This window comes from Mya arenaria, chromosome 9 (genome assembly GCF_026914265.1).
Source record: "Mya arenaria isolate MELC-2E11 chromosome 9, ASM2691426v1".
NCBI classification, from domain to species: domain Eukaryota; kingdom Metazoa; phylum Mollusca; class Bivalvia; order Myida; family Myidae; genus Mya; species Mya arenaria.
Window position 1 is genome coordinate 60,571,615 of NC_069130.1, and position 21,199 is coordinate 60,592,813.

The window sequence follows — 21,199 nt, forward strand, 5'->3', positions numbered from 1 at the left end:
ACTCAGTTAACAACAATCTGGCTTTGATCATGACTATGATGAAGATGATGCTATTAACGGAGCTGCTTATGCTCCTTCCTAAGATGACATTGGTTGTGGTGGTGGTGACGCTTTAAATGCAACTGCAGATGACAAAAATTTCAATGATGATTGAAATGGAGGGGGTGAAAGTAGAGTTGTTTTCACAGAGTAGGTAAAGCACTGTCTATGTCTTTACAAAACATTTAAACAACTTCAAATTGCTGACATGTTCTTTCTTAAGTATGTGGTGAAACTTAAGTTACCTAAACCAAAATCATTCTTAAAGTACTAATCCCACTCAAAAAGCAGTCATAAAATGTGTTCCTGGGGCAATCCAATTAAATACTAAAATCTGATCAACCAGTTAATAATTGTCAATTTGATAAAATCAGTTTGTAATGTGACAGTGTGTGTGCTTAACTGTTACACATCAACATAACATTAATTTCTTCAAGTACAACAAGGATTGAACAGGCGGATATTATTTTCATCTATTTTCAAACATCTTTTAAAACTCAATGCCCAATGATGCTACTTCTTAACCCTTTGAAAAGGACACCATTCCATAAACAGAATAAATTTCCTTTTCAAATAATAACAAAGTTCAGCAAAAGTTCAAGGTGAGAAGTTTGAACATATTGTTACTACTATCTCTAGGTTTCATCTTGCACAGCTATTGACATGCTAATGACTATGTACCGTATATTGAACAAATGAATACTTTGAACAAGGAAAGTGGGTGAATAGACTCCACCAATTATACATTTCAGCTCGCATCTCATTCCTGCATATATTAAGGTACTTTATTCATCATTAGATTACACAAGGATAGTATCATTATTGGGGTCCGGGGATTGGTTCCCTGTGCAGCTGGACAGCATTATGGTGAGTTTTAATGGTGGTGAACAGACTGGAAAAAACTCGCTTTCTAAATGGAGTACACAGAATTATCCTGCAGCCTCATTAAGTTCAAGGCAGACTAAAAAGCTTTGTGAATAATGGGTAAAAAGTTGTTTGTCATCAAGCAAAACAAGTCAGCATGGTCAGCCTTTACATACTTTTGATACATAACTTGCACTTCATGCTGATTGTGTTTATTTCAAATAACTCGGTGGAGCAGTATCTATTACATGATTCAAAAAGTAGTTCAATTCTTCAAAAAAGACAGTCAAAGGTGATATGGTGGGATGTCAGCAGGAGGCAAGTCCATGAGCCGTAACGTGATTAACTACCCTGGGAGGAAATATGACACCTTTAGAAGTAACCTGGGGCTTTTTAAGTGGGCCTATAAGTTGGGAACTATGACTGGGTGAAAGATGAAACAAAAGTACATTAAATTATATTATTATTATGCTTATACAAAAATGAGACTCCTAATTTATGGTGAGCCAGTAGATTCACACAAATACATACCGGGGTATTTGTTTTTTTAATGACCTCTACGTTTTTCAATTTTTAAGCAAATTTAAACACAGGTCTAAAAAAAGATCAAGACTTTACCCTGTATGGAAAGTTTTCTATGCTAAGCCACCTGGAGCGAACCATGTCACCATGACCAAACACCTTTTATGCCAAAGAGCACATTAAAATGAGGTCAAATTGAATAGTTTTTTAATATCCAGTATTTGGAACACTGTGAATATGGGTCAACTATGGAAAAGCTTCTTGAACAGAATAAAAAAATTGTCTTTGGCAATGGACAACATATATGCTGATAAACATTATCCTTAATAAAATGGTGAAATTAAATTTTTAATTAAATCTTGAATCTCGCCACCAACATCATCATCAACAACATCAGCATGGTCTATATACTTATAATTTCATTAGAATCATGTTGTTGTTTTTTTTGTCAAAACGAATGAGTTTAATGTTACTATTAGTTTCTATTTTACACAACTTACCTGCTCGTGCCTCGAAGCCAGGAAGATATGAACTCGTGTTCGCCCGAAGTGGTTATGCTGGCAAGTTTGGCCCCTTGTGACTGAAATAGGATGGAAGATTGTGTATAAGTGGTTATGCTGGCAAGTTGGGCCCCTTGTGACTGAAATAAGATGGAAGATTGTGTATAAGTGGTTATGCTGACAAGTTGGGCCCCTTGTAACTGAAATAGGATGGAAGATTGTGTATAAGTGGTTATGCTGACAAGTTGGGCCCCTTGTGACTGAAATAGGATGGAAGATTGTGTATAAGTGGTTATGCTGGCAAGTTGGGCCCCTTGTAACTGAAATAAGATGGAAGATTGTGTATAAGTGGTTATGCTGGCAAGCTGGGCCCCTTGTGACTGAAATAAGATGGAAGATTGTGTATAAGTGGTTATGCTGGCAAGCTGGACCCCTTGTAACTGAAATAAGATGGAAGATTGTGTATAAGTGGTTATGCTGGCAAGCTGGACCCCTTGTAACTGAAATAGGATGGAAGATTGTGTATAAGTGGTTATGCTGACAAGTTGGGCCCATTGTAACTGAAATAAGATGGAAGATTGTGTATAAGTGGTTATGCTGGCAAGTTTGGCCCCTTGTAACTGAAATAAGATGGAAGATAGTGTATAAGTGGTTATGCTGGCAAGTTGGGCCCCTTGTAACTGAAATAAGATGGAAGATTGTGTATAAGTGGTTATGCTGGCAAGTTGGGCCCCTTGTGACTGAAATAAGATGGAAGATTGTGTATAAGTGGTTATGCTGGCAAGTTTGGCCCCTTGTGACTGAAATAAGATGGAAGATAGTGTATAAGTGGTTATGCTGGCAAGTTGGGCCCCTTGTGACTGAAATAAGATGGAAGATAGTGTATAAGTGGTTATGCTGGCAAGTTGGGCCCCTTGTGACTGAAATAAGATGGAAGATTGTGTATAAGTGGTTATGCTGGCAAGTTGGGCCCCTTGTGACTGAAATAAGATGGAAGATTGTGTATAAGTGGTTATGCTGGCAAGTTGGGCCCCTTGTAACTGAAATAAGATGGAAGATTGTGTATGCAAGTTGGGCCCCTTGTGACTGAAATAAGATGGAAGATTGTGTATAAGTGGTTATGCTGGCAAGTTGGGCCCCTTGTGACTGAAATGAGATGGAAGATTGTGTATAAGTGGTTATGCTGGCAAGTTGGGCCCCTTGTGACTGAAATAGGATGGAAGATTGTGTATAAGTGGTTAAGCTGACAAGTTTGGCCCCTTGTAACTGAAATAAGATGGAAGATAGTGTATAAGTGGTTATGCTGGCAAGTTGGGCCCCTTGTAACTGAAATAAGATGGAAGATTGTGTATAAGTGGTTATGCTGGCAAGTTGGGCCCCTTGTGACTGAAATAAGATGGAAGATTGTGTATCAGTGGTTATGCTGGCAAGTTGGGCCCCTTGTGACTGAAATAAGATGGAAGATTGTGTATAAGTGGTTATGCTGGCAAGCTGGGCCCCTTGTAACTGAAATAAGATGGAAGATTGTGTATAAGTGGTTAAGCTGACAAGTTGGGCCCCTTACCCAGTACTGTAATTCAAAATGAGATGCGAAATACAAGAACAACATCACTCATGATCACTAAGAATCAATGCATGCCACATTTTAAACTTAACAAATCTTTGTGTTGCTTGTTTGACAGCAATATTTAAAATAAATCTGCAATTTCACCATTCTCTTAAAATGAGAATAAGTTTGGTTACATTTGTCTTTTGCATGAACCTAAACTTAATTGAACTAAGTATGCAGTACTCTCATACAATGACAAAAAAAAATCTGATTGGTCTAGTCCTTTTGTGCATACCTTGGGTTCTGTTGTCGCATTTTACATGATACCTGGCTGGCCGTGCTTGATTTAAAACAATGAAATTGAGATAAAAACTATCCACATAATTATGAAAAGTCTGTGTAGCAATTTCGGTATGAAAAAATGCTTGTATTAGTATAGGCCAATCTCTCTGGAGGTCTCGGTTTAAATACCTGCCAGTGGCTCTTTCATAAGTGGTGTCACAGACCTATTGTTTATAGGTCCATGGTGGTGTACCTGTACTTATTGTTAATATTCTATAAAAGAGATATTCAACGTGAAAGTATTACAAATCAATCAGTTATATAGATTTGTAATATTTATCAAGCTTAATTTATGTAGATTAAACATTCAAGTTATTATATAAGTCACATATTCCTTGCTTTGCAAGCATTGGTGGTATAAATGCTCTGATAATGGTTGACAAGAACAAGTTTTATGATCATTATAAGATATTGCTTGTGAAACAATAAATTGCTATACAGTACAGTAATCTGAAACTGCATTTTTTTACACATTTGAAATAAAGAAGTTTTTCTGGAATTCATAATTTACACATCAGAATACCGTCTGCTACTTACAAAGCACGCAGCCTCCGCCTCTTCATAAAACAGCAGCTCTGACACGAATCTATAACACTGTGCGTCATGATTCACCCAGCCTTTAGGACAACCTGAAAGAGTGATTTCGTCATATTAAACACACATTCAATAGTTGGTAATCAAATGATGTCTTAACAAAACTGGATAAAACTGGATGAAACGGTGAGTTTCAACACTACCGCGCCAAGCCTTTAGAGGACAATTTGTGAGATGAGTCACTATATAAATTAAATATAGAATTCGAAACAAAGAGTTCATATGACATCATAACATTAGGAAGTCAACAATCAATACCATTCTGTCTTGTAAACTCAGCAATTTTACACATGGTCCTTGATCTGGTAAGCCACATTTTGAGTTCAGTAATCAGGAGTGATATGACTGATTTTCCAATCTTTCAAGACCAAAACACCTTTGCAATATTTGTATCAACTAAGGTATAATATTTCCATACTGTACTCTTCCTCTGCACAATCATGAAAACTTTTCAAATGATAATGAATCACCAAGCATCATATTTCACTTTACTGTATTGTACATCCAGTTTTTTTTTTGTGAATGGGATTGAGAAAATAGCGACAAAATGTCTGAAATTGTGAAATTACCTTTGTATATTTAAAAAAAAAATATCAAAGCTCCCATTTAGATGCTATGCACCAGTCAATTGTACCCACATCCCCCCCCCCCAATACGGGGGTTTACCGGGGATAGCACTGGAAATGAGCTGTGTTTTTACCTTCCAGGTGGCCGCCCGCGGAGTGCGCAGTGAATGCAACTTGGTTTTTGCTTCGCGCCGAAAATAGCAGGGAATGAGCTGTGGCTTTGTGCCCGGAGAATCAGATATTTGTTCTTTTAACGAGATTTGTCTGCATTTTTGCCAAGCTTTTCCCCGTGATGAACGAGATATCACGAAACACAAACATAACTTCAGTACCTTATAATAGGCCTAACCTAGGATGTTCACTGGGTGCGAGGGCATTTGGCGGGGATTTTACCAGCAGTTTGTCCCCTCAGGACGAGCATTTCACCATGGATTGGCTAGACCCAAAGTCAAAGCCCCCGATATTCCAGGACCTAGGGGCCGTTGTTAGACTGGTGCACTAGGTGTGAACAATAGAATAAGACTGACTTAACAGTTTATGTTTTTAGGTTAGTCATTCAAAAATGCCGTCCAGGCTTCCTTAATTCGAATTTATCATTTCAGACCAGACAAAACCGACAAACAATGAGTCCAATTCCTTTGATTACAGTGTTTACATGATTGTGTACGATGGAAAATGGTCGAGGTGTTCCGAATGGGAAACAAAGTGAAAGTAGGTGTGCGAAACAACCGGATAGTAGTAGTAGTTAGTAGTTTTTATTCGTGCATTATGTCAATAACAGTACATTTTACATCAATATAAGATATATCACATATTGTATTTGCATGATATTTAGAGTCCTAATAAGTTATATCACAGAAAGTTTAACTTGAAACACATACTATTTTCTAGATCTACTAAAACAAGTATTACTTCTGGTGTTTATGATAAAGCTATCTAATTTATTACCAAATAAAGTTTTACCAAATAAAGTTTAACATAATAAATGACATTGCGCAGGATAACCCGTAAAGATTTGCACAAGTACAAAAGCTTATTTCCAACGGGGTCCATGTCTAAGGTATTAAAGTTGGTTTTTAATGATTTAGTGAACAGTATTATATAATATTATATCATATGTACTCATATGAATTGAATTAATATATGACATTCATCACAAATAAACTACTATCAGTATCACATAATTATATAGTATACCACACAATTATACAAATAGTTAATGAATATTTAAAAATTACCAAAGCAACTATATAAAAATTGTGCGTAATCTTAGAAAGCGCACTTATATTTGGAAATATAACAGAATTGGAAAGGAAGAACAGTAATGGAGGACGTGTTTATCTCAGTGATGGCATAAACTTAAAAAGTAACAAAGATGTGGAAACAAACAATGGACAAACCACTCAATAACAAGCATACAGTGGCTTGATTTTTGGAAATTTAATGAACTGTTATAGTTTCAAGTTTCAAGTTTATTGGCAATATCGGCAATACATTATACGTTATAGACAATAAAAGTGTTGTCATTCCATCCACATAATAATAATTATGCAATATATATATTACTAAGTACCTGATCCTAGTAGCTATAAATCTCACTCACCTGGCATGCCAATGTACATTTTATCAATAGCATGTAGATACATTTGTATATTTCTTTTACGGTAATCGAAATATATGTATATATTTCCGAACATGTGTTATTTAAAGCGTTAGAATAACTTGTAGATATCTATTTCAGATATTCGTATAAAGTTACAATAACAATGTGTTTGTGGTTATTAAATTACATTTAAATGTGGCACGTACGAGTATGCACTTTTTCACCTACCAGTAGTGGGAATTTCCAAGCCTTTGGAACACATTATATTTAGCATAACAATACTTTTCCATTGCATGATCTAACGCTACCTTCGGAAAACGATCCCCACTTAATTAAACTTCGCGATATTATGATTTGTTTTTGTAAAGCCGCCTCTTCAGAATACATATATGCATGTGCTATCACTGATGTTGCACTTGTTAATCGCATATATATCTTACGTTATGAGATAAACGCTGGATGAGTGAGTGTTCCATATTGCATGTATTCATATAATATTATTCCTGCAATTCATGGTCAAGTCTGCAGACGCACGATGTGTCTACGACTGATGAAGGTGTGGATAAAATACAAAACTTGGAGAAATGTTATTATGCATAATAAATATAAAAAAAAGCGCAGATGTATATATATGTTGGAATAATACTATTTAAGACAGTGACTCAAAGCGACTTAACCAAATTATAAGTAAACATAGGACAACAACATCACTAATTGACATTCGATAAATTCTGCTGTACATGTACTTTGTCGATCAATTTAATGCGACGGCCATGGACAGAAAGGTATACAAAAGAAATTGTGCATATGGACTGGGTGTGCAAAATTCCAATAGGAATCGGAAAATAAGTATCAGGTCATGGATCATATTGAGCACATGTTTAAAGTGTCTCAAATAATATGATTCAAGTGAGCTATGGAGGTCTTCAACTGGACAGTAGACTGGACCATTATTAACTGTATACAAAAGAACAATATACTAATCGGAATTAAAAAGGAAACACAGATGGTAAATTGTAAACAACCCATTTTAAGGTAACATCTTTAACCCGAACACATAGAATAGAAATTGAAACCTCTGCAACCTTTATTGAACTTATGACACATTTGCGTCTCAATCTATATATATATATATATATATATATATATATATATATATATATATATATATATATATATATATATATACGTAAAATCAAATGGAAATATTATTTTATGGGAAGAAGGCTTATATTAAAAAAATACATTTTCTTTTCATGGTAAAAAATAAACTAAGGGACAATTCTGAGTTACGTCTTACGTTTCCATTCAGTATTTAAATTTGAATGCCTATAGTGAAATCATATATTTTTGGCATTTTTTCAACTTTTGAATGGATCACTGTTCACTTATGTGATATACATGTATAAATAGAGAGGAAAGGTGCGGGCATCCAACACTATCCTTAACTTACCGTAGGAGAATATCTGCGCCAAAATTCCATTAAAACAAAAACATACTCCAACAAATATTACAAACACAGCTCTAAATTTCATCTCAAAAAAGAGAACTCCAAAAAGCAGGCACACACAAACTACTATTATACTAATACGGTTTGTCGATAAATGAAATTCCTTCTACAATTGCTTTATAATCCAACAATAGTTTAATGCTTTACACTAACAGATGACCAATATCCATTATGTTCGTTGACTAGAGAACGATCGTGTATATGCTTCGCTGATTTCAAATCCTAATGACCAGTGACCCGGCCAATACCATATTTAATTTTAAAGTGATGGTCGCAACCTCTGTATTTAATGGATACAGGGCAAAATAAACTATATTATTCTAAATAATTTAAATTATGCACGATCGACTTTATGTAAATAAAAATTTCAATATTTTCAGAGTATATTAAACCTACTATGTATTCATTTACAGAATTTTATAAACTCTGAATATAATGAATGTTTAAGAATCTTAGCTTTATATTGTAAACTTGCCTTTAAATAGCGATATAACAATTTGAATAATAATGCTTAACTGTATTTATTTTTGACATGTGTTCAACTATTTTCATTATGTTTATTGCACTCTAGCACTCTGCCATGTATCAATGTTATTATAACAAGGAAGAACTATATATGTTCAAGCACGGACCTATAAAATAAATAAAAACTATAAATGGTTTATAGGTCTGTGGTTCAATTTTGCAAGTTACCAAGATTTCAAGATTTATTCAGATCATGGGTTATTACAACCATGTGATCAGAACAATAACACTTTAACAAACAATTAATTAAACATATATATATATATATATAAACAAAGTAGACATATATTACATACAGTTTCCTATAATAGGAAATACTAAGACAAATAAGTCGTATTGTTTTACCAAAAATGTTATGTTCTGTTTAACCGGTTTTCATTGACATATTCAGTGTAATATGTGTTTTATGCAATATGATATTATCAATTAAACAAGAAGCTGACCATTGGGACTAACCACGGAAGCATATTTGGCTTTAAGCGGGTTGAGCATTGATATCTCTGTGCAAGTCCCCTCTATTTAATTATTATAATATTTTATTAAAAATACATTGATGTTTAACATTGGAATTTCCTTGGATTTTTCAGTTACATTAAAGATAATTTTCATACTGAGCACTAATATTCAAGTATTTATTACCAAATTTATGACCAATGAGTGAATAAATTAAAAAAAAACCAAATGTTTAAAAACATTATAAATGATGGTCCGTAAGTTTCTGAAGATGGTCCGTAATGTCACTAAATTTGGGCCGTAGTGTCCCTAAATCTGGTCCGTAATGTCTGGTCCGTAATGTCCATGGGCATGGTCCGTAGTGTCCGTGACCCTTTAATATTACTGATTCAACGCTTTTTGCGTACATTTATTGAATGGCACTTCGGAATTCGCTTTCAATGTGTCCGAATGGATGAACAATAATGTGAATTTTGGATGCCCGTTGAAGCGTTAAAAATACATAGGTAGCTTGTTTAAACATGTATAGAGATAAGGTGCAGAATCCAACAATATTCTTGACGTACCGTACGAGAATAGCTGCGCCGTAATTCCATGAATACATGACCAAATGCCTACGAGTGTTACTAAAACAACACTTGATTCCATTTCAAAACATGAGCTGATCCCACAACTAGCTAGCCCCCAAAACGAGTACGTGAACGTATAGTACAGTCCGTCTCTCTGTCTACAAGTCTTAAGCAACAATAGCACAATGAATTCTTCACACTGACCAGAATAGTCTCCTATTGTGGCGAGCGATTATCGATCAATAACATTCCTGCTACAAATCGTTATACAACAATAGTTAAATGCACTACCACCAATCAACACTGTCCAGTAGATGGCTATTGTGACCAGCGAGGTCAACGAACAGTTTGTCGATCAAAAAGTATTTATCTTAAATTCGTTGTAACAAAACAAAAGTCAAGTCTTATACACCAATCAACAGTGAGCAGTAGTTGGTCATTGTGACCAGCAAGGTTATCTCGATCAACACTATTTCTCTATAATTCTTTAAGATAAACAATAAACTTTTTCACACCAATCAATATTGACATGTGAAACCATACTTAGAACACTTTCATGATAAATCTGGCCGGAGGCAATTGGCAGATTTATTTTTATACATGCATTCCGTACAGAAAACATGCCCTCTAAAAAGCGACAATTATTTTAATCGAGGCTGAACCAGGGGCGAGACCAGGATTTGACGTTTGAGGGGGCGTAACTTCCTCCCTCATAACATAAGCGGGAACACGAGCGGTAGGAAACTGGCACAACAAAAGATTGCCCGCTCCAGCTTAAGGACTTAAAGTTCGGTAGATAGATATATAATTCAAAAGTCTTCTAAAGTTATTGGCCGGAAAATTCCATAGTTAGGTATTTTGTTTATAATTAAAAGGTGATAACTCTTGAATGACTCAAACGATACGGTTGGTTATCAACCTTGTCAGATATATTTTGCCCACACATATACTGCCGCAATTTGGTGATGATTGTAAGTACTAAAATCATTGATCGGACCAGACCGATTTTATGAAATTTCTATAATTATTGGGCGTTTATTCTCGAGTGACAAGAGCAATATGGTGGTTATCGAACTTGTAAAAAATGTTATGCCAATACACATTCTGGCCAAAGTGGGTGTTGCTTGGCTTCTAAAGGTAATGACAACTTACTGCACTCCACCCACCGCCTTCGGTAAAACAATAATACGTCCCGTTTTTTAATTAAAAAACAAAAACGGGCGCATGAAAACAAAGCAATGTCGATAGTGTTTGTCGTGTAAAAGGTAGTACTTGTTATACTTAAATATATTACACACCACTGAGGGACACATGGCATTAAAAGGACCGACCAGGCCGCCCCTGAAGGTGTATATTTATGGACGTCGGGGACTGACTGGCCGGTCTTTATAACAACCAATGACTCGTGAGTTGTGTCATAATTCTTATATTGTACCCAAAATTTTATACTGCCATTCGCTTTTGGTGTGTTGTATAATGGAACCTGGCAGTGTTTGCTAATCACCAGCTTTCGTCGTCGCAATAATCGCAAAGGTGCAATAAACAGCTTTATGTTAGGTGTAAAATTAGAATATATATGTTTCCTTTTTTAATATATTATAGCTTCGCATCTCAGCATACACGTAAAGAGCCTATCATATACTACCGATGTACCGCACCTGGACTAATTCGGAACACACAATTAACAACGGCGAGACAACGACGTCCGGAGCTCCGTGGATAAAGCACTTGAAAATTAAAAACTGGCCGTGGCGAGGCCGATGTTGTACCGGCGTAAGAGCCAATGTACTACCGAAATACCACTTTTCTATCACCGATATTATACCCAGGCGCCGCTGTTGTTCTGCCGATGTGCTACCGCTGATCGGGGCTATATCGGAGTCATACCGATGTGCTACCGTTGATCGGGGCTATATCGGAGTCATACCGATGCGCTACCGCTGATCGGGGCTATATCGGAGTCATACCGATGCGCTACCGCTGATCGGGGCTATATCGGAGTCATACCGATGCGCTACCGTTGTACTAGCGATATAGGGTGCTATCACATCGCTAAGAACAGCAGTACACCGTTAGTACATCGAAACACTACAGTATCATGGAGAGCCCCTGACCCATTTCGTGGCGCAACCGGTGCTCTACCGACATTAACGAAGCCAAACTGGAGTACTGACGTTGTGCCGCCGTTGTAGTCCCGTTGCCCACTCTGACAGCGCAAAGGCAGAAGACTTCCGACATGAAGAAATACGTACCGTCTGAGGACGATTCTACTTTTTCGCCAATGTTCTGACGATGCTTTACCGTTGTTAACGATGTGATACCATTGCGCTGCAGTACTTATACCATCCTCGGCAACCCAGCGTATCATGCCGAGGATTTTCTGAAACCGACCCCCGAATATCGCCAAAATGTGTGCCCCGGTATAGCTCCGGCAAGCCAAATCGGTTAGATGTGACTGGCCTTTACGCTCCAGTTTCCCCGTACAATCTCTACATGTAATTGTTATGCTATAGGCATTATTTGAATTTAGTTTAAATTAAAACTAGAAGGAAGATCAAGTCATCATATTACTAGTCTGTTCTGTTCTGTTTTTTTTTTCTGATTACCAAATACTACTTCTTGGTATCAAAGCTACGGGGGTATTATAAAACGACACAACTGTATGCGATAGAACAACATTTTTGTTCTATATAAATCATCAATATGCCAAACATTTGACCCGGGTAAATTGCCCTAGGGGGAATACACGGAGGCAAGTTTGAAATCACAATTGAAAACAAAATAATCCTAGATATTTAGAATTAAAAGCCATCAATTTATATATTAGAAAAAAACACACACACATCTTATATAGCGTTAATATACGCAACATTTACCGCTAGGGTATTATTATTATTATTATTATTCACTTGTAAGGCGAGTGAAATGGATATTATGAGTAACTATGTTAATAGGATGTATTGAAAGGACATTTAAAACAACATAGTTATGATACAAGTATACGTACTACTACGTGATATTATGTTGCAGTAAACTCGGTATAATAATAAGAAATCAGATATTGTTAGAATGTAAGGATACAATTTAACTATACGAATTAAAGTTTCAGGAGTTCATGCTAAGAAAAGGAAAGTATGTATTTATATTTTATAGGATATAGGATTGCGAAAGCGTTAAATTATATGTGATTTTTTTATTTATCAGCATAACATTGGGTAAGAGCATCTAGTTACTTTATTCACAAAGTTGTAACAAGAGCCGTCTACCAACTCATAATTATTTTATGAAAACTTTCACTGCTAAGCATGCATTATGTATTATATTTTATAATCTGTGACGGTAATGGAATATGTACCCGGAGTAGATGCTTAACTTTACAATTATGAAAAAAAATATATCTATCCTTGTTCATATTTCTCTCAATGTTCATATAACTATGTTGTAAACATGATAACTAGAGAATAACTAGACCATACATAAAAATTAAACATTTATCACTATTGAAATAACATCAAATGTATTCCCATGAACATTCCATTGATAAAAATCCGAGCATTAAATATGGTCGAGACAGACTCATAGGGTGGCACATAGGTGACATCCGCAACACTTAATTTATATTGTGGCCACGGCTTAGTAACTTGAGGCCAAAACTTAGTAACTTGAGGCCACAACTAAGTAACTTGGGGCCACAACTTATTAAACATGGCCTCAACTTAGTAACTTGTGGCCACAACTAAGTAACTTGGGGCCACAACTTATTAAACATGGCCTCAACTTGGTAACTTGAGGCTACAACTTATTAAACATGGCCTCAACTTGGTAACTTGGGGCCACAACTTATTAAACATGGCCTCAACTTGGTAACTTGGGGCCACAACTTATTAAACATGGCCTCAACTTGGTAACTTGTGGCCACAACTTATTAAACATGGCCTCAACTAAGTAAGTAACTTGTGGCCACAACTAAGTAACTTGGGGCCACAACTTATTAAACATGGCCTCAACTTAGTAACTTGAGGCCACAACTAAGTAACTTGGGGCCACAACTTATTAAACATGGCCTCAACTTAGTAACTTGAGGCCACAACTTATTAAACATGGCCTCAACTTAGTAACTTGTGGCCACAACTAAGTAACTTGGGGCCACAACTTATTAAACATGGCCTCAACTTGGTAACTTGAGGCTACAACTTATTAAACATGGCCTCAACGTGGTAACTTGGGGCCACAACTTATTAAACATGGCCTCAACTAAGTAACTTGGGGCCACAACTTATTAAACATGGCCTCAACTTAGTAACTTGAGGCCACAACTTAATAAACATGGCCTCAACTTGGTAACTTGGGGCCACAACTTATTAAACATGGCCTCAACTTGGTAACTTGGGGCCACAACTTATTAAACATGGCCTCAACTAAGTAACTTGGGGCCACAACTTATTAAACATGGCCTCAACTTAGTAACTTGAGGCCACAACTTAGTAACTTGAGGCCACAACTAAGTAACTTGGGGCCACAACTTATTAAATCATGGCCTCAACTTGGTAACTTGAGGCTACAACTTAATAAATTGTGGCCACGGCTTAGTAACTTGAGGCCAAAACTTAGTAACTTAAGGCCACAACTTATTAAATCATGGCATCAACTTAGTAAATTGTGGCCACAACTAAGTTTAGCCAATCAAAACAGCTGTTTCATCTTTGACTCTTTACGTTTTTTACCGGTAATAGTACGTACGGTACTACGGATACCCACATTCGGAGCTCCTCAGCAATTATTATCGAAAACAACCTCGGATGTATACCGGTGCATCAGTAGAAGTAGTTCGTAAAAAATGAATTATATCATAAATGTAGTAATTAAGCTTGTCTTTGTTGATCTGTTGAAGTTTTAATTGATTGCCATTGAAGTGTATTATTGAAAAAATAATTAAGATTCCTAAGAGTGAAGTCATTAAGATTAACCGCTAAATTAAATTACTACGCGATCTACTTGCAGCGGACTTAAAATTCTTAAAACCCGATTTCTGACATTGTAAACCGTCCATATACATCCAAGGTTGATTTCGTTGTTTTCGGCTTTATTAATTTAGTCGTTGTTGTAGCAGTAGGAAGAAGAAAAAGGATGGGACGCTGTCATGGTGACGAGTCATGGTTTTAGACATGGATGATTAACTCAATACTTATGTGAAAAACTAACGCTCAATCCATTCGCCAAGCATCGTCTTCGTATAATTCTGTAACCATGAGTACACATAGAATGCTCGATCACGCTGTCAACAAAGCAACACACATTGCGTCACTATACTCTCTTCGTCTAAACATCAAAAATCTCAGTACTCTGTGCAAATGACTTATTTGAATTCTATGACTCTTTCTCAAAACGGTTACAATATTAGCATAAGAAAGGTCTTCCTGAAAGTGATCTGATCTAATACTATCCCTGTCTTCGTCCATATTATTCACTTTTGCTGCGTACAAATGGCGTTTTAGTACCAGGGGTGCTAACTGTGTTATCACAATAAAGCGGCAAAGATAAAACGACTGTTTCGATTAAATAAACTATGTTGTGGCCACAAGTTACTAAAGTCGTGGCCACAATTTACTAATGTCGTGGCCACAATTTACTTAAGTCGTGGCCACAATTTACTAATGTCGTGGCCACAATTTACTAATGTCGTGGCCACAATTTGCATTTAGACGAACGCAACTAAACGAATGGAGTTAGAAGGGAACCAGTAAATATTGGTATCCTGCGACAGCAATATTAGATGGGAATGGAAACCAAAGACTGGTACCCTTCTTATCCACGGGAGAGCACTCTCGCGACTTTTGCAATGGTAGCAGTCAAAAGTTTTCGTGCAGGAGCTGTCAAAATCATATCTAGAAGAGGTAATGTCTGACATTATCTGGACCTAAAAATGTAATACTGCTAGATGCTTTTTTCTGCTGATTATTTTTTCCTGGATGTTTTTATTCGGTACTGAGTTAGACACATATCCGAATTTTAATCTGCGTTTCGGCCTGAAATTGAAATGTGTTGTCTGCGAGCGGTGAGCTTTTGACCAATTTTCGATGGATAGCATGCATGTTTTGAAATTTCTGAGGCCATCAAACAAAATCCAAGTAAGAGCATAGTGCTATCAATCGCAAGAAAATATGTACGCCTTGCTGTCATCTATAGAAATCTATGCATGTGTTTTATTTACTCAAAATTTCAATTTCTTTGCATTCACTGGCTTCAGGACAGCCAAAGAATGTATACTAGGAATCTGTTATGACTGTTATGATGAGAATGACGTACGTCGTTGTTCGGGCGGGCGGCCGGGCGGCCGGGCGGCGTCAAACTCATTTATGAAACTGAATACGTTTGTAGGAAGAGTATATGGAGACCTCTCATGGGATTGCGCTTGGGGCCATGGGTACTGTTTCTAAAAAATATAATAACAATTGAAACTTGATATCTAAAGTGTGGGTATACATATAGTAACGTCTTGTCATATACCCTGTTTGATCACAATGTGTCTATTCAAACTAAATATAATCAACTTTTTGTTTTATTTTCATTTACAGTTACATTTACCAAAATCCAAAGGGACGTAAACGCAATCCTATGAAAGGTCCCAATTAACTATTCCTATATACCAATTTTGGTCACATGAAACCCTTTCTTTTGGGTGTGTTTGGGGTGCCTTTGGTCATGGTAAAGGTCACTGTTACTAAAAACAGGAAACTTTAAGGTGAAACTAAATATATTTAGTTTGGGTTGACATATTGTGATCAAACTTACTATATAGGACAGGGCTTTTTTTAAAGTACCCAAGGGTCCGACTATCGGACCCATTCCCAAAGCAAAATATAAGATATTTTTCCCAATCTTTAGAAAAAATCCCAATAAAAAAAAAATTGTTTTTTTTTGAGATTGTTTTTTTTTGAGATTTTTTTTAACCTGTACTGGTTCATTTTCAACATCCTAATCGATAATGAAGTTTTTTTGGTAATTGAACTCAGAAATCATTGATTTTTTTTATCAAATTCAGAGATCTGAAACATGAGATATTATCTGTCATGATTTATTGCAATAGACATTTACACCCCAAGAATTGATATTTCAGCCATTGTGGGTCTTTTAAAGGGAAAATAAACTAATATTAAATCATTTCCTAATTCGCAGGAGACTAGACAGCTTTTTCTTTTAACTGTAAAATTTCCCAATTTCGGCATTTTCTCGACGCAAAATTTCCCAAAATGTCTAGGGTCTTTTTCCCAAAATGGGCAGAAAAAGCACTGTAGGAAGAGTCTATTGTGATCTTTCATTGGATTGCGTTTGGGATACCCAGGGTCAAAGTCATTGCTACAAAAGTAAAAAAGAACGGTTGAAACTGAATATGATTAGTTTATGTAAACAAATTGTGACAAAACTTGGTTTATAGGAAGTGTACATAGATACATTTGGAGCTACTAGGGTCAAGGTCAATGTCACTTTTACTTAAAATAGAAACGCAGTTGAACATGAAAATCTTTAGTTACAGATCATCTAATTTAATTGAACATTGTAACTGTCCAAAAAATAGAAACAAGTTTTATACTGAATCATATTTTGAGGAAAATATATCCCTACCAAGCTAGGTTATATTGTTGTATTGACCTAAAAGTGGATTTATCTGGCTCACAAGCAAATATATTATTATATTATTAAATATATTGTGTATGTATTTCCCTATGTATATGTGCCCTTGCCATATAGATGGTTTACGAACAAATCAGGTTTGTTATAATTCTCATAACACCGGTTAAAGTTATTCTGCCAATCTTGTCTTATTCACGCGAATTTTAAAAGGTTTTGTGATTTTCAAAAGAGGTTTTACCCATTTGTTAAAATACGCCACATAATATCGACTACAATACTTATCGAACGGAATATCATATAGCTATTTTTATAATTTAATAGTCCACCATCTGTGGCCTTAAGTATATTAAAACATAAACATATACCAACAAATGTTACTAACACAACACAAAAAATCATCTTAAATCAATATCCATTATGTTCGTTGACCAGCGAATGACCGATTTGCTTCGTGAATTTCAAGTAGGAATGGCCAATAGCAAGCCATTGTGGCTTGCGAGGGTATGGCATTCTCTGATCTTTCTAATGACGTAATGTCTCGTTATATAATACTTAACTGCTTTAAATGTCTAAAAATGGGGAGGAGGTGCGGAAATCCGCAGACATTAACATTGTCTTACCGTAGAAGAATATCTGCGCCGTAATTCCATTAAAACAAAAGCATACTCCAACAAATATCACAAACATAACACTAAAAATACTCTTAAACATGATACGTCTACAACACGAGCACACGCTTACTTCTGCATGTCGATCAATAAAATTCGTAATACAATTCCTTATACTATACAGAAAATACAAAATACAAACACCGTTCCTTCACCTATGCTTCGTGAATTCGAATTTAAATGGCCACTAGCTGGACGGGTAACATGTTGAGCTTGAAGCGGACAAAGCCATGATCGCGTTTAAATTAGGTACTGATTTATCAGTAACAAATAAACTTAAGGACAATTCTGAGTTACGCCTTTTGTATCCTGTGTACGGTTATGTTAATTGGATGCCAGGTACTCTTCTTTTTTATATTTTTAGAACTATTTAAAAATTATTAATTTGGATGCCAGGTACTCTTCTTTTTTATATTTTTAGATTTATTTAAAAATTATTAATTTTGATGCCAGGTGAACTCATTTTTTTTATATTCTTTAGAACTATTGAATGAATCACTGTCTCCTTCAATAGTACAAAACAGCTAAACAATGTCTATACGTGGAGTAAAGGTGCTGAGATCAAACATTATCATTGTCTTACCGTATGAGAATACCTGCCCCGTAATTCCATAAATACGAAAACATATTCCAACAAATATCACAGACACAACACACAAGTTCATCTTAAAGACCAGTAGTCGGCCATTGTGACTAGTGAGTGAAACACGTATGGCTTATAGCTTGTATAGCCATGATAGCGTCGTAAAATTCTACTCTATTTAATCTATAATAATGATCCATCTGATGTCAATACTTGTACTATATTATAAATAAACTAACCGCATTTCCGAGTTATGCTTCAATAGCGACAGACTTCGCTTGTACCGCTTCAATCTGGTTGAAGAGGAGTGTTTTTGTTTTGCAATAAGTTTTAAAAATATTTGGGAAGTAGAGTCACGCATTTATTTCACGATATTTGATACTCTGTGTGGTTTACAGGTATGCATTGGTATGCGTCACACTATAATAGATAGATTGGGTGGATGTATATTTAACTAGCAGAACCTATTATCGGTTTTGTCTCATTGCCTTACAGGGTGATATATGTTTATGAAACGGATACTTACATAACATTTATCGACCAAAGATATTAAAGAAATGTTGAGTGTTATTGGTCTAGCGAATACGTTTGAATATAAACTAGTTGTTAATTTCCCACAGGCTAAGGACTCTGCAAATGTCTGTAATCACGAAATTCAACATGAGCAACAATTTAGGACATATAGACAGATCAAAAGTTCTTTTAATGCAGGGAATCACTTACTATTAACTTAAAAATGAATAAACAATCACTGCCGGGTCCATTAAGAATGGGTATCTTACCACTAATGGTCGAAACTGGACGTTGTATTGGAGAACAACTAGATCAGAGAATATGCAGATTATGTGAACTAGGTTAATTTGAAGACGAAACCCATTTCCTATCAGAATGCGATATATATAATGATCTGCGGTTATTGTTCTTTGGTGAAATACAACCTGAAATTGTCGACCAAGATTAAACACCCTCATGTCCTCGAAGATTATCTAAATTTTGAGCAGACGAACTATCATATATTCGTAGTATCATATTTGTTAACTTTAAATGAGTTGTACAGACTAGGCTTATTCCTAACAATACGATTAAAACATAACCCAAATTGTTTTTATTCATTTTAAGAAGTTATTAGTAACAGTAGAAAATAAGACATATGAAAAAAAACCTAGTTAAAATAATTAATACTTAATATCTCACATAGCCGTACCCATTGTGCTTTATATATTATGTATGCTAATGCTGTCCCTATGTGTCCCCTATGCTTTTGTGAAATAAAAGTTGAAAGTTGAAAGGTTGTATTAGCTATTATGTCATTGTGACTTTATAACTTTTACGAACTATTCTTAGCTTCGGTGACTTATAGACCCATAGGGTCGGGTGCAACTTTTGTGAATATGCTGTAATTTGTGTTACTGCACATGTAACACTTATAAACTACTTACTTACTTAACACTCTGTTTTAAAATATATTGTCAACAGCTGACAATGCCTTACATATCAAATGTTAACTTTTGTGTCATGCAGGGTGTCCATTATTAATAATAGTTTATTATTCATTTTCATTTAACATGCTTGCTTCTTTGTATTTTTTTGCCAACACAGTCAATGGATTGTATAATGTTTTTTTGTGTATTTGTGTAGATAGTATGTTTACTTTAAACGCCTTTTCTTAGCCATAGAAAAAGACGGTAGCTTCGAATCATTTTTATTAATTCTGTCCTGTTAAATAACAAACTTCAAACTTTATTGACAAATTTATCTAACAATGCTTGCAAGCTATTGGGGTCCGTACTGAAAAGAGCAATATCATCTGCAAACAGCAACATATATACAGACAACAATTCTATATCTTTAGCGGTTAAGTTTTCAAAATCAATCGACTCACTAATATCATTGATAAATAAAATAAATAATAATGGAGAAAGTGGTTCCCCTTGTTTTACACCAAGAGAAACATAAAAAAAAATCAGATATTTTCATATTTCTACAGTTGCGTACACACGATTTGACATTCATATATATTGATTTGATCATTCTTAACATTTTGTAACTCACACCAGATTTTAATAGTTTTATCCATAAAGCCTCGTGATTAACTGTATCAAACGCCTTTTCATAATCAATGAAGGCACAATACAATTTTGATTTATTCATTAAAACCTTCTGAATAATACTATGCAATATAAATATACAATCTGAAGTGCTGTGGTTATCTCTAAATCCGAATTGTGTGTCATTAAAAATAATTCCATTTCCACACCAATCATTTATTCTATTACGTAGAGTAAGAGAAAATATTTTAGCCATTATATTGACAAGAGTGATACCACGATAGTTGGAGGGATCGGTTCTATCTCCTTTCTTAAAGATTGGAACAATTATGCCCTTTGTCCAAGACTCAGGGTATTCGCCCGTATAATAAATATGGTTAAATAATTGAACTAAATATGGTGCAATAAAATTTTTGCTATCAATAAAAAAATCAGCAACATTGTTTGTGATATCAGCACTTTTATGTCTGTTTAACATGGATATAGTTTTGCATATTTCCTCAACGGAAAACGGACAATCTAACATTTCAATATTCACTTCTTCATTTGAATAATCATCATAACAATCATGCGACCTTCTATAGATAAGTTGAACAGTATATGGAAAAAGGTGCGTAATTATTTACATTTAA

At 35.4% G+C, this 21,199-nt stretch overlaps 1 protein-coding gene across 7 annotated transcripts in view; it reads right to left on the reverse strand.

The window, feature by feature from the left end:
- LOC128203488 (contactin-like) overlaps positions 1-18,892 on the reverse strand; it is a 48,220-nt gene extending 29,328 nt beyond the window's left edge. The window contains exons 1-4 of one of the 7 annotated variants that reach the window (XM_052904916.1): positions 17,889-17,981; positions 15,943-16,069; positions 4,354-4,445; positions 1,926-2,005 (exon numbers count right to left, since the gene is read on the reverse strand). In XM_052904916.1, the coding sequence (XP_052760876.1) occupies positions 1,926-2,005; positions 4,354-4,445; positions 15,943-16,069; positions 17,889-17,918 (329 nt within the window). In that variant the 5' untranslated portion in view covers positions 17,919-17,981. The other 6 variants (XM_052904921.1, XM_052904918.1, XM_052904917.1 and 3 more) reach the window with 6 other exon arrangements.
- Between the last annotated feature and the right edge of the window lie 2,307 nt (positions 18,893-21,199).